Source organism: Manis pentadactyla, chromosome 5 (assembly GCF_030020395.1).
Source record: "Manis pentadactyla isolate mManPen7 chromosome 5, mManPen7.hap1, whole genome shotgun sequence".
In the NCBI taxonomy this organism is placed as follows: domain Eukaryota; kingdom Metazoa; phylum Chordata; class Mammalia; order Pholidota; family Manidae; genus Manis; species Manis pentadactyla.
The window spans coordinates 111,061,170-111,087,056 of record NC_080023.1 but is presented as its reverse complement, the minus strand read 5'-3'; the positions used below and the strand labels follow the sequence as shown (position 1 = coordinate 111,087,056).

Genomic DNA, 25,887 nt, shown 5'->3' with positions numbered 1-25,887 from the left:
TTGTAGAGTTTTTTGGATTTTCTGTGTATAGAACCATATGACCTGGGAAGTAATTTTTTTTCATTTTTAATCTTCCTGTTTTTTTCTTAATGATGTTGCCTAAGCTCTCTAGCACAATGTGGAATTAAGTAGTAGTGGTGAGAATTCTTGTTTTGTGCCTACCATTAAATATTTGTTTACAATGTAAGAAAGTTAAAATTATCCTTTTTTCTAAGTTTGCTAAATTTTTTTCCTAAGTGGATACTGAAACAATGTTATTCATCATCTATTGAAATGACTTCTTTCTCCCTTAATCTGCTAATGTGGTGAATGATATTAAGAGATTTTCTAATATGCTTGTATTGCTGAGATAAACCAGCTAGTCCGTGTTGGCTCTGTTTTTAGATACATTGGTTTTGACTTGTGGTTATTTTATTTACAATGTTTGCTTTTGTATGTAGAAGTATGATTTGATTTTCTTTTTTTTTTTAACTTTTCTTCTTGATACCCAAATTACACTGGACTTACAGAAGAAATTGAGGAAGTTTCCTATCTTTTCTTTTCTCTAGGAAAGTTTTAGTAATACAAACCTGTAAACCATATTGGCCTGGAGCTTTATAAGACAATGACCACTGGTTAAATTCTTTAGTGGGTATAATAAAATGTTTTGTTATTTCTTGAATCAATATTGATTTGTTTTAATTAAAAATTTGCCATATCATCTAGGTTTTCATATTGGTTAGCATATAGTTGATTAGTCATTTATGATTTTTAAAAATCTCTTCTGTAGCCATATACCCATTTTTTCATTCTTACCTTATCTGAATTTATTTTTTCTTGGTTCCTATCACTGATAGTTTGCTAAAAGAATCAGCTTTTGGTTTTCGTGCCTTTTTGGGTCTTTGTTTTCTATTTCATCTCTTTATCATTGCCTTCTATATTTGTATGTTTTCTTTGTTCTTTTTCTGATCTCCTGAATTTGACACCTAGCTCATTTACTTTCAGTCTTTCTTGTTTTCTAATACATAATTTGCATCCATAAACTTCTTTCTAGAAACCATTTTAGCTGAATCTCTACCTGGACTGTTAAACAACTAAGAAGAGTAGGCAATGGAGATAAAAATACTACCTTTATGACTGATAACATTATTAGAGAAATGCATGTGTTTATGAGCTTGTAATGATTGCTCCCCAGAATTAAGCACTTACCAACCTAGTTAGAGTAATACACCTAGTTCCACATTGTGGCCTGTCCCTGTAAAATTTCAAAGAGGATACCAGAATGTTGGAACCCAAGAGAAGTGATAAAGAGGTTAACTTATTCTCAGATTCACCAACTGAAGTCACTTCTTCCACCAAAGTCTTCTTATAGCCATTGCTTATGTAGGTTTACTAATATGTTTGCTGATGCTTGCATTCTCCTCCTTTCTTCTAGGTTGTTTTCTTTCAGTAAAGGTCTCTGAATACTGAACTGTTGGGTTTTTTTTTGTTTTTGTCTGAAAATTTTTTACTCTAACCTTTGAATAATTTAGGTGGGTGTGAAATTCTTGATTGACACTTTCCTTTATCTTTTGGCCTCCAGTATTTTTTATGAGAAATATTCTTGATATTCTAAATATTGTTCCTTTGTAAGTCATACATTTATTTGTCTTTTTACTTTGCTATTTTTCATTTTATTATGATGTGTGTTAGTGTGAATTTTTAAAATTTTATTCAAAAATTTTTGTTAACCTCAGGATCAATGGATTTTTTTAGGTTCTGGAATAGTCTCGGAAATTATCCTATTATTGCCTTTCATTCCTTCTTATTTTAGTTTCTTCTGGATCTCCTATTGGAATGTGTAGGGTCTCTATTCTAACCTCTGTTGATTCAGCCTCCTTTTGTCATGTTTTTAACTTTAAGCACTCTACCATTTTTAGACATCCTTTTTCAAACTTCTCTGTTCTTCTTTCATATTATACTATTTTCATTTCCGTAAAAAAAAAAAATTATTTTAAATATTCTAATTTTACAGTCTTTTAGAGCATTTTAGCATAGTTTTACTTCTTGGGGTGCTAATTCTAATTGTTCTATCTACTAATGCTGCCACTCAGGGCTTGCTTGTTTCCTCACAGGATTTATACTGTTTTGACCATGAATTAATCTTTAGTAAGGCTTATTTATTTATTTATTTATTTTTATTTTGGTATCATTAATCTACAATTACATGAAGAACATTATGTTTACTAGGCTCCCCCTTTCACCAAGTCCCCCCCACATACCCCTTCACAGTCACTGCCCATCAGCGTACTAAGATGCTGTAAAATCACTACTTGTCTTCTTTGTGTTGTAGAGCCCACCCCATACCCCCCACCCCACCGGCACTAGTAAGGCTTTTTCTGTGCCTTGGGTTGTAGAAGTGTACCAAAGAGATTTTGTATTTCTGGCAGAGCTCTGAAGAAGTATTGCTGGTGCTGGAGTAGTTTTAATTTTTCAGTTTGGAGTTCCTGTACCATGTATTCACCCCTAAACTTTGCTGTGATACAAGCCTGGGTATTTTGATTTCTTACACATGCCTTTTTCCTCCTACTCACTTCTTTCCAGTGGTTGGCAATCTTAACCTTGTCTACTATGGTTTGGTGCCTATTTTCCTAATCTCTTCTCTTAAATAAGACACTCCCTCAAACTATTGGCTTTACTGGACAGTTTATGTGGTTGGTAGATATGTGTTATTTCAGTCCCCTTACTTTACCAGGGCCTACATTCATAAATCCCATGTATATGTGGATGTAAAAACTACCCTTATGTCTGTTATTTCTGAATCCTATGAATACTACAGTGCCAGTGCCCAGCTACTCTCCTGGTCTTGAGTAACTCCATTGATTTTGACATCTGGTATTTCCCTTTTTATGAAAAAAAGAAAACCAACCCTTTGGACATAGTTTATCCAGCATGTTCATGTGGGTGTTTTTTTTTTTTTTTAAGTTCAATTTGCCATACTGCTAGATACTTAATTCCTATACTGGCAATAATATTTGATAATCCAGAATCTCTGTTTCAACTGGATTATTGCTATAATTTGCTCTATTTCCCCTATAACAGTGCCAAACTATCTTCCTAAACCATTGCTTTGACTCTGCTATTCACCTGGTCAGAAAATTAGCAATGGTTCTCTACTGTCTAAACTCTTCACTCTGGCATTCAAAATCTTTCAGTTTGACTCTCAATTTACTCCCACAACCCTTTTCCTATTACTTTTTTGTATCTACTATTTTATCTCAGCCAGGTTGGCCACTTACTGTTGCTCAGATATGATGAGTTTCTTCACCAGGTTTTTGTGCTGCCAACTTCCTTTGGGATATAGCTCCCATTTTACATGCTTAAAATCTTCAATATTGTTTAAGACTCAGTGTAAACTATTATGAAGCTTCCTGAGATTGCCTAAAGTTGACTTTGTTTCCTTCTTTCGCACCTTTTAAAATATATTTTCTCATTCTCTTCTCTACCAGTTATCTGTTTTGTCCATTTTATTATAAACTCTAAATTATGACCTTTACCAGATTCTGAGGACATGGAATTTATTTATTTCTGTATGATTCACAACCAGTCAAGGCCTTAAACTAGGGGGTGCACAATAGTTATTTAAATAAGTAGGAAGTCCACCCTATAATAAATGCTATAGTAGAGATTTGCACTGAATTCCAGAAGCCTGTTTTTGAAGGGCTGGAAATGGGACACTTATCTGGAGGGAGGGATCCTTTCAAGCAGGAAAGTCTTCTTATAGGAGGCAACTTTAGAATTAGGCTTTTAAAAATGAGTAACTTTTGAAATAGATAATGAAAAGGAACTAATAGGCAGAAGGAAAAGAAGGTATAAAGAAAATACATGACAGTAAAAAATAAGGTGCAGTGGCACAAAGGCATCAAAAAGCATACTGTATTTGGCAATCAGACATTACTGATATGCCTATAATGCCCAGGACAGATATGCTGTATAGCTGAAGTCTAGGGCTAGATAATGAAAGATATTGTGGGTTATGCTAAGAGTAAGATTTACTTTATCATACAGGTCAGCTGTTTACCTTTTAGAGAATGAGGGCCCCCTTTTTATTGTAAAAGAAATTATGCCTTCCAAAGTAAATGTTTTTTTAGCATTTATTGAAATAATAATGTCTACATACTACAAGTTCATGATCACTTTGCTAATCCCCAAAGCTTGTACATATATGAATATATATATATGTATGTATGTATGTATCTCATTTTAAAATTCAACTTTCAATTTTAGTGGGTATACGGACTCCTAGATTACTTGCAAAAACTGTCCCCCAACCTCAGCTAATCCAGATGACCTACAAGTCAGGAAGTACTGCTGTATAAGATATGTAAGATATTTAGAGGCACTGAAATAGATGGAAACTGACACAATCAGATTGGAGTTTAAAAAAATACTTTGGTAGCAGTGCTAAGAATGGATTAGAGCAAAGTGATACTGGATACGGAAGGGTCACTTTAAGAGACTGTGAAAGAATTCTACTTGTCTTTCAATGTATCTTACTGTGTCTTGTACACATGGCTGCTCACCTACAGACTGTACTTCCCGCCTTCTTATGGCCATGTGACTGAAGTCTCACCAATGACTTGTATTTGTGACATATGTAACTTCCACCTCACTTGGTTAAAATCCCTTGCACCTGCTCTGATTTCTCTTTCCCTTTTCTCTTAAGTGGGAACACAAATTAGAGAGTCAGCATTGACTATGTAAATGAGCACAATGCTCTAGGACAGGGGTTCTTTACCTGGGGTTCCTAAATCTCTAAGGGATCCATAGATAGAATTAAGAGGGGTTGTCTTGAACTGACTTTAACTGAAGTTTAACATTTCTTTCAATTATGTATGTAGGCACAAATCACAATAGTATTAATAATATGTGATTTTTCCCACCAATAGAAAGCAGATATTTTCATAATTATAGTTGTTGCATGTATCATTTCAGACATTTGCGGTCATCAATTAGCTACTAGACCACTGGATCTTGTTATGTGTTAAAAATTACTATATCAGAAATTTGTAATTTTTACTATTTTAATAACCATATTTCAAATATTGTTTCCTTTGTTATCCTGTATTTTTTATTTTATGCATTTAAAAACTATTACGAAGGGGGTCATAGGCTTTACTGGATTGCCAAAGGTGGCCATGGAACAAATGGTTAAGAACACTTCTCTACAAGATTAAAGCACAAAGACTGAAGGAAGGTGGTCTCTGAAGGAGTTTATGGAACAGATACCTTGTTATCTTAGACTGCTCATCACACAACTATTATTTGAAAAAAACACCTATCTTACTTAAACCATTTTATTTTTCAGTCTCTTTGTTACAGCAGCTTATCCTTTACCTTCAGTAAGGTTATTAAAATAGCTTGCATTAGTAACAGTCAGTCCTGAATTAAAGAAATGGCAGTCAAAATGGAAAGAAATTAGAAGATTTTTGGGAAGCAGAATTTACAAGAGTGGGTGATCTATTTGCTATATGAACCTCAGTAGAAGGAAAGCAAAGATAACTACCAGGTTTCTAGAGTGGGTGACTGGGTAGAATTGGCATATACTGTTAATCAAAATAGGTTATGAAGAGAGGCAGGTGTGATTTGAGAAAATGAGTAAAGTTTTAGAAATGGTAGGTTAGAGAAGTGTATGGTACATACAGAGAAAGTGGTGTAAGAGACAATCAGAATTGCATTTGGAAACTGAAGAGGAATCTGGGCCAGGTTAGAGAAAAATCTGAGGGTCACTGGCATACAGATGGTATAGACAAAGTCAAGTGGGGAGCATATACAAAGTAAACAAAGAGCTAAGGACTGGCCCCTGGCGAATACTAACATTTCAGATATTTTTGAATTTGTGAATTTTTGAATTCAGATCAGTTTTGAATTTGTGTTCAGATCAATCAGCTAAAGAGGAACACAGGTATCATTTCTTATGTAGCACAATATTTGTACAAAAACAAAAGAACTGTTTCAGAAGTTTCAGTTCAACATACCAAAGTTCTATTATTGTAAAGCATCAATCCAGAATAGGAATATGGAATAGTAAAAATTTTTTCACGGGCTCTGGCCTCTTAGTACATGTTTTTTGTTTTTGTTTTTTTCTCTCTGTAGCAAAACCTCTATGAGAAAACAATGTGAAACTCACCAAAATAAATATAGTTTCAATAACTGTGACTACAAACTTAAAAGGTATTTTTTTTATGGAGGATGTATTTAAATGAATTAAGTAAAAATGAACGAAATGAAGCTCTAAGAATGGAATTCTAGGTATTTGGGGATACACTTTTAGGGCAGGAAATTAAGAATCTTATCCAAGAAGACTCTCCAGCCAAGAAGACAGAGTGCTAGTAATTTAAGATGAAAAACTATACACATTTTAAATGTACTTTAGCTATTCATTTTTCCAACATTTCTGTTATTACAAAAATTATTTCCTTATGAAATCTTCATTATGAGTTTGCTTACTCCAAGTCATTTCTAATTAACAAGTTTATGAAATAAACAGCTTAGTTCAGTCCAGTACACCAAGTAACATTTTACTTTCTTTTGTCCAAACTATACATCTTCCAACCTTCAAAGAGTAGGCTTTTTAAGCCTAGAGATAAAGTAATTAAATTCCTGTTCACCTTCTATCCATGCCATTCAGGATTTTAAAGACTTTTTTCCTCTAAGCAAGTCTCTGTATAAACTGAAAACTTGTATTTTCTTAATTAAACTTTACATGAGAAACTATTCCTAATATTTGATTATTTTAATTTCTTTGGGTCATCTTAAATCTTCCTTTTGTTGTGATAAACAGAACTAGCAATAGTGTAGAAGGAAAGGAAAATATTTTCTGTTTTCATAACTTTCTGTGTTATATTGACCACCGTAAGAAATCATATGAAGTTTTAAAAATAGTTAAAATTTTTCTCAAGTGATACATCAGTATATTAAAAAGTAGTTTGAGTTATTTTTCTTGAAAAAACACTGCCCCTGTGTACAAGGGAGTTCATCCACCACACTTTTTGCCCATTTACAACTCATAAAAATCTTTCTATAGTTTTTCTCCACTATCTTAACATTTCTTTACCCACTAAAACTTTAAAATCTTGGGTATTTCAAATGTTTTATCTTCTATAACATTTCTGAAAAACAAGACAAGACTCCTATACAAAACCTTGGAAAACTCTTTTTAAGCTACTTCCTAATTCTGACAAAAATTTTTTTACTCTGTGCTTATTAATAAAGGTAGAATCAAGGGAAAATTTCATCAGACTTAACAGTTTTAAATTTCCTTTATTATCAGTAGAATACACAAGCTAATTTTCAAAGGGGTGTTCTTTGTTCCAAGACATAGTCACATTAGCAAGATTGTATTTTAAATATAAAAGCAGATAGATATCCCACTTTATACCTTTTGTTCTTCAACCACAGGTTGAACCATATGTCACTGAAGTCATCGATTTTTAATGAATAGCTCCAGACTATGTTTATTAAAAGCTATATGATACCGTAAGCACTACATATAGCACTACCTAAGCTGTGTTTTAGTGGAGATGTAGAAAAAAGCTTACTTATGTCCAGAGATATGATATCTTCTGATAAACTTTTAATAAATATTTGTCATTTGATTATAAAACACGAGAAGCTAGTTATATTAAAATAGCATTTTAAAAGAAGATACTTTCATTTCTTAGATTTTAGCATTATATATTTTAATTTGTCATAACAAACGAATTTTGAACTAATAGAAATAATATATACTACTTACAGTAAGTAAAATGTCTCATTAAAGTGAGTTTGAGTCTAAGTAGGAAGGAACCCACATTTATCTGATTCTTAGTATTTAATCCCTAAAAAGAACATATGCTTTATTGTAGAATTAGCACTTTAAGAAAATACTGACAGTAACAACATACTATCAAAACGTATAACTCACGGTAGCTATGTAATTTGTATGTTTAACAAGTTAAATGCATTTCTCAATTTAATCTACCTCCAATATCAATATTAAGGAATTCTTTAATTTTATCATATAATACCAACACCAAAGCACCCCCTGTACCACGAAGGATATTGGAGAAGGCACCACGAAAAAATGCACTGATTCCCTCATGTTGGTATATCTTCACAAAGCAGTCTAAAGTTCCTTTATATTGCCGTTCAGCTTCACCACTCTATATGGACACAAACAGTTTGCCATTATTTTATTATCTTTTATCTTAAGATGTTTTTTATGCAGCAGCAAAGATAAAATTAACATTAACAGTATGTTAATGGGCACATACTGAACACTGTGTGCAGTGGCTGGAGAATACTCATACTTTTTGAGGTACACTTGAAAACCGACCATGCATTAGGCTTAACAAATTTCAAAAGATGGCATCACAAACTACGATTCATCCTTTCACTACACTGCAATTGAGTGAGAGAGCAACAGCAGAAAAGATACTAGAAACATATCATATATATTAAGAAAAACACATCTTAGAAAATATTTAAAACTAATAATAACCACAAATCTCCTTGATTAAACTTGTAAGATGAAGCTTCAGTAGTAACAAAGACATTAATGACCTTGAAGTATCAGAAAGGAAAGCTGAAGATTAATGAGCAATCTAAACATTTTTAGAAAAAGAATAAACCTAAAAAAAGTAGAAATATGAAAATAACCAGCAGAAATAAAGGGAACTAAACACAACAGAAAGCATAAGAAATTAAAAGTTATTTGGAACATTTTACAAATTTCTGAAAATATTATTTTAGGAAAAATAATAAAAGGCCTCCAAATTATTAAAAATGGCTTTTAACATCACTGCGAAGGTGATCCACTGAAGAGTATATTATGAACTTCATGAACAATATTTTGAAAACTCAGAAGAAATAGATAAATCCCTAAATAAGTATAATTTACCAACAGAAAAGGAAAAAGGTTGGAAAAATACTGTATTTATTAAAGAAATTCAGTTGTTGAAAATATTTTCATAAAGAAAACCATATGTCCAGATGGCTTTATATGTGAGTTCTACTAAACATTCAATGAACATTAAATTCTACTATTACAGAAATTATGCTACAGAATAGAAAAAGTGGGAAGACTGTATTTGGAGACAGGGTCTTTATTAAGGGAATTAAGGTTAAATGAAACTTTTGGCTGGGCCCTCATCCAATATGAACATTCTTTTAAGAGGAGAAACAGTAAAAGGACCATGGTAAGACATAGGGAGAATATGGCCATCTACAACCCCAGGAGAGAGAGGCTCTCAGAAGAAACCAACTGTGCTGGATACACTGGTTCAGACTTACACCCTCCAAAATTGTGAGAAATTGTATCTGTTGTTTAAGCCACTCAGTCTGTGGTCCTTTTTATGGTAGCCCTAGCAATACTCATACATATATAAAAACCCACACAAACAATTGTTTTTCTGAATTATTTTGACAGTAAGTTGGATACATCATGTCCCTTATCTTTAAATACTTCAATGTGCATTTTCTAAGAATATTTTCCTACATAGCTGAAGTAGTTATCAAAATTTTAAATATGTATAGCATCGTTCTGAGATTAATGAGTTAAAGTCTAAAATGCTTAAGACAGTATCTAGCACACAGTAAATAAGCACCATATTACTATTCTAGGTTTCTGGACTCTTTATTTTCACTTGCTCTCATGTAATTTAGTATCTGGATATACTGAACTACCTCTTAAGCCACATAAACTTCTATATGTTCTCCCCCGTTTAGAACATTCTCACAGGTTGGAGAAAAAGCCTATTTAACTGAGATTTAACTCTCGAAGAGGCCACATCTGATAATTTTGAGCATTCCTGGAACCTATGCACATTTCTATTTAAATCACTGTGTGCCTTCAATACTATGCTATGAAATTGGGTGCAGGTTCTGAATTATTTTATTTGTGTCACCATAGCTTTGCATAGGTCAGGCAGTCAAATATTTGCAGAATGAATGAATGTTAACAAGAAACATCAGTGGAGATGACTGATATTAAATCAGTGGTATTAAAATTTTGGTTTGAGTATTTATATTTAGAACATAGATATAAAGAAGTTTTCATCCTGGAGATAAAAATTATTTTATTAAAGTATACTACAACAAATGATTACATATGTCAATGTTTGTGACTTGCCTTATTTTATTTAATCTAATATTCAGTTAAGATAGACAAGTTCATCCATTCTGCCTCCACCCTCCAAATAATATATGCTCAGGAGTAGAAGGCATTTGTGTTCTGATAGCAGATGAGAAGCAGCTTTGCTGGATGATGGCTGTTTTGGAATAGCCAAGAATACAAGATAACACATCATGCATTTATTTTAGTAAGTAAAACAAAATCTCTTCAGCCAAAATTTCTCTAAAATGTGAACAAATTATACCTGAGTATCAGAGATATTGGAACATTCAAACTTACAAATAACATAAAATACCTGCATCATCATACGTCTTCTAACTGTGTCAAAGGGATAAGAGAGTATTCCAGAGCATGTAGTCACAACTTGAGCAATGAAAAAGGAGACAAGAAATGGAGTTTTCTTTGGTTTTGGTAATAAGCCCTGAAAAGAAAAATATATCAAGTGACCATATAAATTTTCAAAATATCTTAAATCCTTAAGTCAAAGGATAATTCTTAAGTGAAAGAAGGCTCAATTATACTTAAAATGCAAACAACAGTTGGATTTAATGTGGAAAAATTAAAGTAATAGCAGGATGTCAATAAGAAAGGAGAATGCCATATATGACTACACTCTAATATTTGGAAAAGAAAAGCATATTTTCTATTACAAGAGATTTGTTACTACTAATGGCATCAAAAACTATGGGAGATAGCAGCTAGTAGACAAATAAGTTCTCCCATGGCTTTTCCTCAGATACAAAAAAAATGTAGGAATGCCTATTATTATTAACAGATGATATTTTATAAACAGCTCTGAGGCTCTAACCTAGTGAAGAAACACTGCTAAATTTCACAACCACTAGGTGATAGAGAAAAGCAGAGGGACAGTATACATAAATTTTTCTGTAATTAAATAAAGAAACCCAAGATTCTGTTAATTTCCATTAACTTATCTGTCTAAAAAACATACTACAAACTTAAAGTAGTATGTCCAGACCACAATAAAAATGACATTCAACTGAATTTATACTAATGAGGGAAGGCAGAAATAATATTAAAAAATTATAAAATTTCCCCATTTTAATCTTTTTAAAATTTATTTTTATTGAAATAGTTAATATACAAGATTATGTTGGTTTCAGATGTACAACACAGAGATTTACAATTATTTACAATTACAAGCATAGTTACAATCAGTAAGCATACAAAAAATATATTATTGACTATATTCCCTATGCTTTCATTCCTGTGACTATTTTATTTTACAGTTGGAAGTTTGTACCTTTTTTATCCCCTTCAGCTGTTTCACCCATCCCTCACCCCACTTCCCTATGGCAACCACCAGTCTGTTCCTCTGTGTTTGAGTTTGTTTTGTTCATTTGTTTTTTAGATTCCACACATAAGTGCGATCATACAGTATTTGATATACCATGTTGTCACAAATGGCAAGATTTCATTCTTTTTATGGCTAATTTTCCACTGTATATATGTACCACACATCCTCTTTTATCAAATCTGTTTATCACTTAGGTTGCATCTGTATCTTGACTGCTGTAAATAATGCTGTGATGAACATAGGAGTGCATGTATCCTATCAAATTTGTGTTTTGTTTTCTTTGGATAAATTCCCAGAAATGGAATTACTGGGTTGTATGGTATTTCTATTTTTTGTTTTTTGAGAAACCTCCATATTGCTTTCTTTCCACAGTGGCTAGACCAATTTACATTCCCACCAACAGTGTACAAAGGTTCCCTTTTCTCCACATCCTTACCAACACTTGTCGTTTTTTTTTTCCACAGTAGTCATTCTGACTGTTGTTATGTGATATCTCATTGTGATTTTGATTTGCATTTCCCTGATGATTAGTGATGCTGAATATCTTTTCATGTGTCTGTTGGTCATCTGAATGTCTATGTCCATTTAAGTCCCCTGCCCATTTTTCAATTGGATTATTTGTTCTTCTGGTGTTGAGTTGTATAAGTTCTTTATATATCTTGGGTATTAGCCCCTCATCAGATATATCATTGGCAAAGATACTCTCCTATTCAGTACATTGCCTTTTCGTTTTGCTGATGGTTTCTTCTGCTGTGCAGCTTTTTTAGTTTGATGTAGTCTCACTTGTTCATTTTTGTTTTTGTATCCCTTGTGTGGGGAGACATATCCAGAAAAAAAAATTACTAGTGCTGATGTTCAAGACTTTATTGCCTATATTTTCTTCTAGGAGTTTTATGGTTTCAAGTCTTATATTTAGGTCCTTAATCCATTTGTATTTTATTTTTGTGTATGGTGGAAGACAGTGATCTGGTTTTGTTCTCTTGCCTGTAGTTGTCTAGTTTTCCAAACACCATTTATTAAAAAGACTGCCTTTTCTCCATAGTATATTCTTGCCTCCTTTGTCATGTATTAATTGACCATACAAGTGTGGATTTAATATTGGTTAAATTGGTTGATGTGCTCTAATCTTCTTTAGTAAGTAATATTGATTTTAATATCAATGCTTCCTGTTGGAAGCATTATGATGTAGTTATTAAGAACATGGGATTTTTGCTTGTCAATTAAATAAATTACTTAACCATTCCTAGGTTATCTTTAAAATGGTGATATTAAAAGCTATCTTAGAACACTGTGAAGATGCAAGTACTTAACAAGGTTCCTAGAACTAATAGCTCAAAAAATGATAGCCATCTTTACAATCTTTGTCTTTCCTACTATACGAAAATGCTATCAAAAGTTGAAATGAGAAAACAAATTGTAGAACTTAATGGTACCCAACAGATAACTGAACTGCAGTAGTATTTATTATATTTGACTAATTAGTTATGTTTTGCCTATTTTCCAAAATGAGATAGTAAATTGACTATTTGCCTGTAAAAAAATTATGATAAAGTGTATGTAAAATCATAAAAACTGTTTGAAGATGCCTTTCTATATGCCAAAGGTTTATGATGTAAGCCTTATTAGCATGTTTCCTATTTGCAACATGATGAATAGTCAGTCTTTCACTGCAAATGGTGCAAAAATTTAATGCTTGGGTTTATTCATTATATCTAAAGTCAGATAGATAAGAGTTACAATTTAGTTAGGTTATGACAAAGTCATGCTTAAACAGACTTCTTCAATGTCTCTTATATTATCACTTATTTTGATTTTGATTATTAAACATATTGGCTAAATGAATTATTAATTAGAAAAGAAAAAAAACATTTATTTAGTATATACTAGTTAAAGCCCAAATTACCTTAATTGTATCATAAGCTCCAAAATAAGAGGCTCGGTACACAATGATGCCCTGAACTGAAACACCAAACCCTTGGTATAAACCAACAACTCCATCTGATTTTGCTATTTTCATAATACAGTCACCTAAACCCTTGAACTGTCGCTCTTCAGGACCTAAAATAAAGCCATTTAAAATTTATTAGCAACATTATATTTCAGATAAACACTTTAATCAAAGTAAATTAATTTTACAGATTTAAATTATCTGTAACAGTCACTTAGAAATCTTTCTAACAAAGCAGGTCACCAATCAGAATCCTCTCATTTGTTTAAAGATAATTAAGATTTCAAATAATAGCTTAAAATATTTTAACTGAAAATATTAATATCTTATATATATAAGCAATCTAAATTCAAGCAATCTGACTGGCTTTAAAACATTTCAATAAAATTACCAGAAGTTACTAGTTTGGGTTCAGAAAATACTTAGGATTGAAAAAGTTCAAGACTTGCTTCATTTGAAGACAAAAAGGACAGATACAGCAAAAAGACAAAGCTAAAAACTAGTAACTTAAAGGATTAACATTTTACATGAGGTTTCATATTTTTCTAGTGTTTGCTGGTGTCGTTTTTATTCTCCCTTGACCCAAGATTCCTTAACAATATTTTTAAAGTAGTATATGTAGAATATAACCTTTCAAAGTAAACTAAATTCTCCCAAATTTGAGAGAAAACTAAACTATAGAATGGCACTTAAAACAAGATACGTAAGTTATTTTCACTTTCTTAGCTATTGCAAGAAAATTTGGTCTGCTAGTTAAACATGTTAGGTGGGACTCCTCATCTTTGCTCAAACTGCTATCCCTTCTGAGGCATTTTCTTTGATCACTTATCTAAAGTTGATGTCACTCCCTTCTCTTAAATATTTGTTCATGTTATGTATCAGTATGTGACTGTATATTTTAGTCAATTATTAATTTTTTTATTATGCGTGTCCTCTGCTAGGCTCTAAGGTACATGAGCTTGAGCCCCTGTCTTAGTTAGGGTGTATGTGTGTGTCACACACATCTTGCATGAGGCAGGGCTTTTTTCACAGCAGGCACTCAAAAAATACTGGTTGATTGAATCCCTGCTCCCTTAAGAAATTCTATTAAAATGATAATAAAGGAATAGAACAAGTTTAAAGCCATATAGGCAAAAAGGAGAACATGCTGGAGAATGAAATCCACAAATTTCAGCAAGATGCGAAGGAGGAGGAAGAGAAGTAAATCACTGATAGAGTAGAGAAAGCTGAAGCCTATTTTCTTGCAGAGAAGATATGTTGAAAAGTGAGCCATTTGACCCAAATAACCTCAGAAAGACTCAGAAATTAGAGGAACTAAGTAGTACTCTTGCAGTGAAAGCAAAGTAGCATTTGGATGCTCAAAATCCATATCCTTATCCTTAGCAACCAAGTGACTTCTTTGCCATCCTCAGGAGAACACAAGCCTCCAGACTGAATAGGGTCAGCTGAGTTACCTCCACAATTACTGAGAAAAGACTCACACAAAGATACGTCATTGTGAACCGTCAGATGATTAGGGATATTAGATAATTAAAAAGAAAAAGTCACATACAAAAGGATCAGCAGCAAGAGATTGGTTAAAGAGCAAGATTAGAAACCAAAACCCAGAGTAATGCTCTCAAAATTATGAAGAAAATAACTTAAAACCTTGAATTTTATAAATGGCCAAATATCAAGTAAGTGTAAAACAAAAGAGACATTTTTAGACATGCAAGATCTCAATTTATCTCCTATCCACTCTTCTCAGAAAGCTATCAAAGAACATAATCTACCAAAGCAAGGGTGTAACAAAAACACAGGAAGATGTCATAGACAAAATAAGTAAGGAGAGAGGCAAAGGGAATCTCTAGACTGAGAGTTGGACATCTAACCTAGAGAGGAGCTGTGATCAAGGCAGGAATAAGTCCACGGAGGTGGCTCTAAGAAAAAACTGGAAGTTATAAACATCTCTATGTTTGCCCTGTTGTTACTACAGTGTTGGCTTTCCCCTTCCTTTTTTTAAGGAAAGAGAAAAAAGTAAATCTTTAGGTCTCATGACCCTACCATTTGGCTGAGAATAAAATTTTTAGACTATCTAACAACATTGTTATAGCATACTCTACAGTAAACAACACATTGTTCAAAACACAAAGAAGGAAGAGTTAGTATTTCTAAAATTCCCATACCTTTTCCAATATCAGCACCTAATCGGGTTCGGGCAAAATCCAGCGGATATACTACACATAAGGATGTTGCCCCAGCAGCTCCTCCAGAAGCCAGGTTTGCCAAAAACCACCTCCAGAACTGAAACATTAATTAAAAAGTGGTTGTTAAACTACAGAACCTGACTATTTAAAAGTTACTTTTATAAAGGTTAAAGAGCCAGATTTACAAACTGCCTTTATAAAGTAAACATCACAAAAATAAGTGTATTATCTATAATTCTTCTCATGTCTATGTTGCCTTTGTTTTTTTACCAAGCAGTCTAGGAAATAACAGTTTAGATGCTGACATACCAAAATTCCAAGGTATTTTAATGGACTTCAGGAAAAGTAGCCCAGTTAGCAAAATAGGACACATAAGATAATCTGTTTAGACCGTATACATTTTTGTTAATAATTGTGTTAGTTATGACTAAAATGTCAGGCATCTATGGAGGTTTTCCTTGTACTTTTTGGTGGGGTGGGTCATTAGTACTTCACAGTGCTGCAATTTCACTTTGTATTTTTAGTAGAATTAAATTTAAACAGCTCAAAATATATATTATATTAAAATGCTGACATGAAAATTGGCAGAAAATAATTTTAATGTACTTGAATAGTATTAAGTTAGGCCTTTTCTATTGGTTCACATGGGCTGTTGAGTTTCTTTCTGATAAGCACTTAAAGTATGGCTTGCCTAGGTCCAGTAAACTGTTTTCAACATCTAGAGCTTATTGGAGAAGAAAGAAATATTTGAGTTGGAGCTATTATAGAAAGCCTAGAGTTACAAGGCCACTGTAACTATTAAATGCATTCAAGTGAGTAATATTCTAGCCAAGCTCAGTTTCTTTCTTTATTCTCTGGCTCTATTTCTAACAATAGTTTTAAATCTCAGATAGCTTTGGAACTCTCAATTTTCTCTTGGCCTGGAATGTCCTTCCGCTCTTTTTTTAAACAAAAAAGTTACTGATTTACGTTCTAATTCAAATTTTACTCCATCTGTGAAATCTCTGATCTCCAACATATCTAAAACTGTATATAATAATCTCTTCTCATAAATATCTCAGAGAATTATAAGAGAAGTATGTGATCAAAATATAAAATGTGTCAACATGTTTCAGATTCTAATTTTAATAGTATTTACAATCAATTTCTACTTTCACTTTATAATTATATAGATACATATCTTACCTTTTACCGACTATACATTTCTTGAGATCAGGATTGTTATTATTATTATTATTATTTTTATTGAAGGATAATTGACAACAGTATTACATTACATTAGTTTCAGGTGTACAACACAGTGATTCAACATTTATATACATGATAATTCTAGGTACCAGCTATCACCATACCAAGTTTTTACAATATTTTGACTATATTCCTTATGCTATACATTACATCCCGGTTACTTATTTATTTTACAATTGGAAGTGTGTATATATATATATATATATATATATATATATTTTGTGAGGGCATCTCTCATATTTATTGATCAAATAGTTGTTAACCACAATAAATTTCTGTATAGGGGGGTCAATACTCCATGCACAATCATTAATCCACCCCAAGCCTAATTTTCGTCAGTCTCCGATCTTCTGATGCATAATGAACAAATTCTTAACGTGGAGTACAAATTCTTACATAGTGAATAAGTTACATGGTGAACAGTGCAAGGGCAGTCATCACAGAAGCTTTCGGTTTTGTTCATGCATTATGAACTATACACAGTCAGTTCAAATATGAATATTCAGGTTATTATTTTTATATAACACCTTTGCTGAGCTATATTTACACCACCATGTAATTCACCCATTTAAAGTGTACAGTTTAATGGACTGTTACTATATTCACAGAATGACTCTATCACCAGTTTCATAATATTTTCATCACCCCAAAAAGAAACCCTGATCTATTAGTCACTCTACATCCTCTCCACCCACCATGACCTAGGTAACTATTAAGCTACTTTCTGTCTCTATGGATTCGCCTATTCTGGACATTTCTTATACATGGAATAATATAAGATGTAATCTTTTGTGACTGGCTTCTTTCATTTAACAGATTTCATTTCAAGATTCATCCATGTTGTAGCACATAATAGCTACAACATGTTTTTTCATTCCTTTTTGTTGCCAAATATTCCATTATATGGATTTACATTTTATTTATCCATTCTTCAGTTCACGGACATTTTGGTTGTTTGCATTGTTTTTTGAGGCCAGGATTCTTAAGTCATCTGTTTATTTCATGAAGCAAGTCATGGAGCCTTGCCCAGAATAGCAGAATTGCATTAAATAAATATTTATTTAATGAAAGGTAGCAGAGATGCCACCTACTATCCTCATATTCCTATGGCTCCTTTTAAATGAACTGAAAAATTCTGTGTGGATAGCCATGTTTCAAAATCACACAGAGCTAATTACATCAGGAGACTGCATCTGACTGACTCCAGTGTAGCTAATCCATAGTCTAGTAGGTGATGTGTAACCTAGTAGAAAAGATTGGTGGGGCCAAAGTCTATTTCCTGGGAATTTAAACTCTAGAAAATCCCATGCCAGTTAGCAGTAAAGACAGATATGGAAAGGGTATTAAATAACATTTTTTAGGTCTCAGTCTACTTTGGGGCTGTTGAAAGCTATAGATCCTCTTCCAATAAAAAATAATGTATGTATAAACATACAGTTTCATACATGTTTTTATGCATGTGTGTTTAAGGTATTCCTCAAGCATGTATGGATCCTAGGTAAAGAACCTCTGGCCTTCTGAAAGGTCAGAAGGCACACTATTATATTAACACTGAGCTTAAAACAAATATGAAAATACAGGTTGAGTTAAAAAGGTAGGCAATAATGGGAAAACATAGTGTAGGGAAAATACAAGTTCCTATGGCCAGGATCCTCACTTGACCCTAAACTACTTGATGATGTAATTGATTTATTGTGTAGGCTAATGTTTACACACCTGTGGGCAATGAGCCACTGTGGTGTTACTATCCAAAGAGCTCTGCCTAGTGCTCTGCCCGGAGGCAGAGATGGAGAAGGATTGTGAACTTGCAGGAAGCAGACATGATGCCAGCACTTGACCTGCCAATGTGAGAATAAATCTTTGTATAAACCCTTTTACCCCTAACTTGCACTGTTGTTACTAGGTCTCACTGAATCCAGAGTGAACTTGTCCAGGGGGCAGTCCCCTCAGATGAGACCCAAAGCAAACACAAAAGTAGATAGACAGACAGATAGATAGATGATTGATAGATAGATAGATAGATAGATAGATAGATAGATAGATAGATAGATGATAGATAGATAGATGCCAAGTAACCTAAGAGACAAAAGATTAAGAGTGTAGTTTGAGCCCCAAAGCTGCCTTTGATTTAAATTCATGCCAGTGTATCATTGCAATAAGAACCTCTTTTTCTTGAGGTAGTTAGTGTACGTCTCTGCTTCTTACAACCAAATAAGTCAAACCAAACATGATATGAAGTATAAAGGTTTATAAAGTATAGCTTAAGTTCTATTTAATCTTCTTTTTTTCCTTTCCTAGGTAAGATTGATGACTTTCGGGGTGGATGATGTACAATTTATTATTCAAACCAGGACACTTATGATAATGAAAGTGGAGCAAATGAAAAAATTGACACAGGCAGGCACATGTATAAATAGTATGGCCAAGCTACTACTGATGGAAGGAAGGAGAGGGAGACAAGAGAGAATCTATGTTGAATGATAATCCTACAAGTGTTTGTATAAAAAACAAAATTTGTCCCCCCAAAATTAAGCTAAAAAACAAAACAGACCCAGGAGAGGTGGTATATCTAAGTTTTAGTTATTATAATTTATAGTAATTTCATATTAATAGACTGCAAGAGGAGAGGGCATGGAGAAGAATCAGGGAGAGAAGGATGAAAGAATCTTGAGGGTTTTGGAAAAAAATGATCCTGTTTATTTTCATCTGTTGACAAATAGATACTGTATGAACAGACCCAATGATGCACGGAGGAACAAATGCCCTGAGACCAAAGTTCTTTCCAACAGAGTCTGTCTGGGCATGGAAGAGAGCTGAGAAAAGTTCTAGTTTTCCATGTTGAAGGCTGTGCTGGAAGCTATTAATGGGTGGTAGAGAAACATTTTATGCCAGGCTCAGCTAAGACTCATCTAGTCTTGTCACCTCAGCTGAGAGAGGAATAGAGTATGGTAGAGGATGTGAGTTTGAGAATTAAAAAGACCTGAACAAATGACTTGGGCACAAGCTTTAAGTTCTGAGTCTTGCTGTCCTTATCTACATTTGGGACAAAAATACCTCAAAGAGTGAGGTGAAGATTCAGTGAAACATATATAGTAGACACATACTTCCCTACCATTGTTATTTTTTTAAAACTTTCTCTTTTGAGATAATTGCAGATTCACATTCATCCTAACAAATAATACAAAGAAAGTCTATAAACTCTTCAACCACTTTCCCCAATGGTAATATTTAGCCTGACTATGGTAGAGGAAATTATCATTGATAGAAACCTACCTTACTCAGATTTCACAAGTTTTACATACACTCATTTGTGTATGTAGTTCTATGCAGTTCTATCACATGTGCAGATCATGGAACCACCACTGTGGTCAAGAGTTCCACAGTGAGTAACCAAAGAGGGTACATGATAAAGATCCCTCAATGTACCCTTTTACAGCCACAGCCACCTCCCTCTCTCTTGGCAACCACTATGTTTGCCATCACTGTAATTTTGTCACTTCAAGAATGTTATATAAATGGAATCAGAAAACAAACAGCTTTTAAGATTGCCCTTTTTCATTTAGCATACAAAGTTGCTGCCTGTGTCAAGTTTGTTCTTTTTAAAAAAATTGTAAAATGTACATACAAATATGATCGTTTTAGCCATTTTTAAGTGTATAATTCAGTGACATTAAGTACATTCACAGTACTGTATAAACATCACTACTATCTACTTACAGAATTTTTTCACCACCCTAAATAGAAACTCATTGCCCATTCAATATTATCTCCCCAAAGTCCTTGATAATCTTTATTCTACTTTCTGTCTATGCATTTGTCTATTCTAGATACTTAAGTGGGGTCATACAATATTTGTTTCATCAAAAGTTTGTCCCTCTTTCCTGCTGAGTAATATTCCATGGTATGATACACCATAGTTTATCTATTCACCTGGATATTTGGGTTATTTCCAGATTTTTGTCTATTATAAAACAAACTTCTATGAACACTGTGTACACTGGTTTTTGTGTGAACATAAGTTTTCATTTTCTGGAATAGATACCCAAAAGTGTAACTGCCAGGCTGTGTGATAAGCACACATTTAGTTTGTTAAGAAACTGTCATACTCCTTCCTAAAGTGGCAGTGTCATTGTACATTCTTACCAGCAATGTCAGAATGATTCAGCCTCTCCGCATCCTTGCCAATATTTGGTGGCATCACTCTTTTAGATATTCTGATAGGTGTGTAGTAATATCTCATTGTGTAGATCAATCACTTTTAAACTCACATACTGTATTTGTTTTTTCTACTTCTCTATTTCTTTTAAGACCAGGTGAGAAACCAAAGCTACTGATTTTTCTTTTATCGTTCTTTTTCACTTTTTGGGGTTGGGTGGGGTTAGAGATGGGATAAAACTTGATGTCCAATGGAAGAAATAAAAGGGACACTAGTATCCAAACTTAGTAAATAATATATACTTAATATTACCTGATTGTGACTAAATGCCTTTACATTCTAAATAAGGTAGCACATTCTTTATAGGCATACCAAAAATGTTTTTACCTCAGGCACTATGAATTTGAAATTTATTACAGGTTTTCTAGCCAGGATCAATGTTAACTTTTAGATCCATGTTATCTACACTGTTAGTAGATGTTAGTAACATAAATATTCTGGTTAACTCAGTACTTAATTGCTCCAATTGGCTTAGTATTTTAGGATTAATCTTTTGGGGAGGTGGGATGGGTAGTATTCAGTAAAGAGTTAACTCAGCAGCCCTGCATTGCCCAAACCCTGCACTACTAAAAAGATCTTCAGGACCTTCCCTTGACCAGTTGGTTCCTTTGAGATAACCTTTGAGCCCTCGGAATATCCTACAAAATAAGAGTGTCTCTGTATGCCTGAGGCTTTGGGCCATGATAGACATTTTATACTAACGTGACTTAGGGTGAATGCCTGCTTTTGTATGCTTGGAATTTTGGGCTAAACTATATCAGTTTTGATCTCTTGGGGTGGGAGGGTGGTGGCTGGAGTCTGAGTACCTTAAGGATGGTCACGTTCCATGCTTATGCAAGTGACTCTCCAAACCGTGGACACCAATGCTCAAGTGAACATCATTTGGAAATACATCATATGTATTGTCACACACTGTTACTGGGAGAATTAAGTGCCGTTCATGTGACTCTACTAAAAGAGAACAACTGGAAGCTTGCCCCTAATTTCTCCTACATTGTGCCCTATGTGCCTTTGTCCTTTGTTGATTTTAATTTATATCCTTTTGCTATAACAAACCATGTACTTAATAGCTTTTCTGAGTACTCTGAGTCCTAGTGAACCACTGAATGTGAGGGTGATCCTGGGGAACTCTGACGCAGGCTCTGAGTCAAGAGAAGTTCCAATTATTAGAGCTGTCAGCTGAAGATGACAAGAACATTTTTCTGAGTGCCTACCATAAAACACAGCACTATGGTAAGAACTTTACATAAACTATCATCTAAACCTCAAAATAAAACTATGAAGTAGGTATCATTATGTCCAATTTTCAGATGAGGAAACTAAGGATCAGAGAGGTGACTTCCAAACCCTCACACAGCTAAATAAGCAGAGTGCCCAAACTGGAGTCCAGATCTTCTGATGTTAAGTGTAAAGAATTTTCTTATTTCCTTTATACCTCTCACTACATAAGAGACAGTGCAAAACTTCAAAAATTTTTAATAAAATAAATTGTGGAAAAAAGGGGAATAAAGGGTATAGAAGGAAATTTAAGGAGACAGCAGCAAAGAAATGTTCCATAAACAGTTTCTTTCAAAGAACCTGCTAGGACATAGGACAGCTTGGTTAGTTGGTTGGTTGGGAGGAAGAGAAAAAGAAAAAGGATGAAGGGAAAGAGAAACTGTAAGTGTGAAGGAAAAACCTTCAGATTAATGTAGGTGGTATAGTGTATATGGAAGCAACAAAACAAAGACCAGGAGAAATGATATACACTTTTTATGAGTAGGAAATTTTGAGGTTGAGATTTTATAACCAAGGGAGTAATTACCTTGAAAAGAAAAAACACTTTTGCAATAAAAAAGAGAATTCTCTAAAGTAAATTTATCATTTTCCTGTTTTGTTTGATTTGGTCTTCCTATATACTTTAATTTCAGCTAAATAGACATAACTATCATCTAAAGAAGAAACAATTTACTTCTCTAGTGAATTAATTACCTCAGTGGCAGGTATACGTATCTGCTAACTGCTTTTTTTAATGAGATAAAATGCTGAGTTTTCCAAGTGCAGTAAAATAATGATTATAAAATATAGAATACATTAAAATTAATATTTATTCAGAGAAATATTACCTTGAGACAAAAGATCCCTCAGTTACTGTGTTAGGAGGTTTAGAGAAACTGAGAGTAAATATAGTTATGTTTTTCATTTATAATTTCTATAACTTAATATATATTATGTTAATAGTTATTTATGTTTTAATTATTATTTTTCTATCACTTGAGCATCTCCTCCTCAAATAAAATATCACAGGTAAGAAAAATCCAAGTATTCTTAGAAAATTTTAAAGATATTAAAAATACCTGTTTTTCTTTATTAACTCCAGACATAAAAAGTTGTTTGTATTTGTCCTTAAAAGCAAAGTTTAGAGCCTGTGTTGGAAAATATCGGATGACATTTGCTAAATTGCCACGCCAATAGCTGAAGAAACCTACAAAAGAAAACATACTAAATATAAACTTACATTATTATTAAATAATTTCTGTGTTCTAACAAACTTAGCTATTCAAACTACCTAAAATTTACAACCTTTCTCATGAGAAAAATAAAGTTTGTGTACCTCCACTGAATAAAAAAAAGCACTGTTAACTGCACATACCCCATTCCAATTTTGTTAATTTCCAGTAAAAGCCTTGAATATGCAAAAACCTATTGAAAACTTTTACCACCTGAACATAGGGCTCTTTAATAGTAGAAAAACAGAACTCACTAGTATTTGTCAAAGAAGCTAGTAATCCTTAGCCTCATTTCCTAATCATGATATAGAATCCCTTCCCTCTGAGATAAGGCTATCAGAACAAAATTGGTTTGTATACACACTTTTGAGATAAGAAAAGGAAAAAAGAGTCTAAAGCATCCTTACCTTTCTGTTCTGGAATCTAGCCAGAAAAGGAATCAACTGACATTCAAGGTAGTATCCAGAGGCCTGACAGAGATCTTCAAATCTCCATGGATTGATCAATCCTTAAAATTCAGTCATTGTGTTACCCTTGTAATTCAGAGCTACTTCTGAGTTGCCCTGGAATACAACAGGCTAGCTCTTCAGTAGCCATAGTTGTTTTTACTAGATTGTAAACTGTCAAATGGTTGACCCTGCTACTCCAAATAGGATGCCTCTAGTCTCCGCTTGAAGAATACCCAGAATCAGTCTTCTAAAGATAAAGATTTAAATGAAAATAATGTCAGTTGACTTGGCTGGTGCTCAGAAACTGGAAGTTAAGAAACAAAAGTAAGGATATTTATTTATTATTTATTAAATAAGCACATTTTGTGGGAAAAATATAGAATCTTGGTAAATCCAAAGCTGAATATACAGCAATTGCACAAAGACAATTAATAAGCACATTTAATGCCAAGAAATAATCTTAGTAGTCACCGCTGACTCAGTCTTTATTAGGGCACTTAAAATATAATGGTAATAGCTTCCTGAGCATTTAATGTGTGCCAAGCAATGGCAAAAGTATTAGATGCACATTTCATTGAATCATCACACTATGCTTCCAATATATGTTCTATAGTAGCCATTTTATGCACACACAAACTGAAACTTTAAAAAGCTTAAAAACTTTCCAAGGACGCAGTTACAAATAGCCAATCTAGGATTTAGAATTAGGTCTTCTTCTATCTGACTCCAAAGCTCTATGCCAGCTTTGGTTTCTGGAGAAACAAATCTTAGAAAAGTCCTAAAATTACTAATGTATGATAAATAAAAATTCTTATAAAAAGGCAACTGATTACTCTAAAAAATTTTGAGGTAGCATTAACAAAAATAACGATACTACTAAAACCACTTTTTATTCATTTAATCCTTATAATCACTGAAGAGGTACGTAAGTATTATCCTCTCCATTTTAGAGATGAAGAAATAAGTTAAAAACAACTGCTAATACAGAGTGCAGTTAAGTGGCTTAGGCCACTTCATCAAAAGGTGTAAATCTGGAATTCAAACCCAAGCAATCTGGCTCAACAACTCAGTCCCTTAACTACAATACTTTAATACCACAAATACTTTAATCATACAAATATTTTCTGTACTAAGAAAGAAAGGTCAATAGTTTTAAATGAAAATCTTAAAACATGAGAAATGTAAGCAAATGTAAAGAAATTTCTTGCTAGTTAATGTCACACTGAATTAATAAAGGAGGTTGGTGAGTCTAAGTTTTGAAGGTATTTTCAGTCATTTAAAAATTCTTCATCATTAATAAAAACTTTTAAGAACACAGCTAAGCATTTGGAAGAGAAACTGAGAGTAAAATAGATTTTGTAAATATACCAAAGAATAAGATTTGCTTTTTAGACTATGGTTTATAGTACCACAATGACAGGTTACTGGTAGAAGAGATAGTAGACTTTAATAAGATCAAGAAGATCATTTTGGCTGGAGAATTGTCAGTCTGATCAAATGAGATTTAAATAGAAATTATCATTTGTTTAGGGGAAAAAACCCTAATAAACTAAGTTTAGAAAAAGTGTCATACATCAAAAAGGTATTCGAATTCCCATTATATATATGGCTCTTAAATATCAAGTCATTTTGTAAATGGCTGATTTTAGGAGGATGTTATTGAGATACTATGGGTTTCAGATTATGAGTTATTGTAATCTATAATTATGATGATAGTACTGAATTAATATTTATTTCACAAAAGAGTGTCATATATAAGAGTAGTATAAAGGTTTGTAACTTTGGCTGATGTATTGAATATAAACAGAAGATTCTGATGACAAAGACCTCTGGAAGTTAACGTGAGGACCGTGCAGTACTAGATTTATGACTAAAGGGGTTTGTTAGAGTTGGTTAAGTAT

At 33.1% G+C, this 25,887-nt stretch overlaps 1 protein-coding gene across 1 annotated transcript in view; it reads right to left on the bottom strand.

Moving 5' to 3' along the window:
* Positions 1-7,265: 7,265 nt before the first annotated feature.
* The window catches only part of SLC25A31 (solute carrier family 25 member 31), a 35,960-nt gene continuing 17,338 nt past the window's right edge, over positions 7,266-25,887 (bottom strand). The window contains exons 2-6 of the mRNA XM_036922955.2: positions 23,385-23,512; positions 15,564-15,681; positions 13,354-13,508; positions 10,428-10,553; positions 7,266-8,162 (exon numbers count right to left, since the gene is read on the bottom strand). Coding sequence (XP_036778850.1) covers positions 7,968-8,162; positions 10,428-10,553; positions 13,354-13,508; positions 15,564-15,681; positions 23,385-23,512 — 722 coding nt within the window. The 3' untranslated portion in view covers positions 7,266-7,967. The remainder of the gene's footprint in view (positions 8,163-10,427; positions 10,554-13,353; positions 13,509-15,563; positions 15,682-23,384; positions 23,513-25,887) is intronic.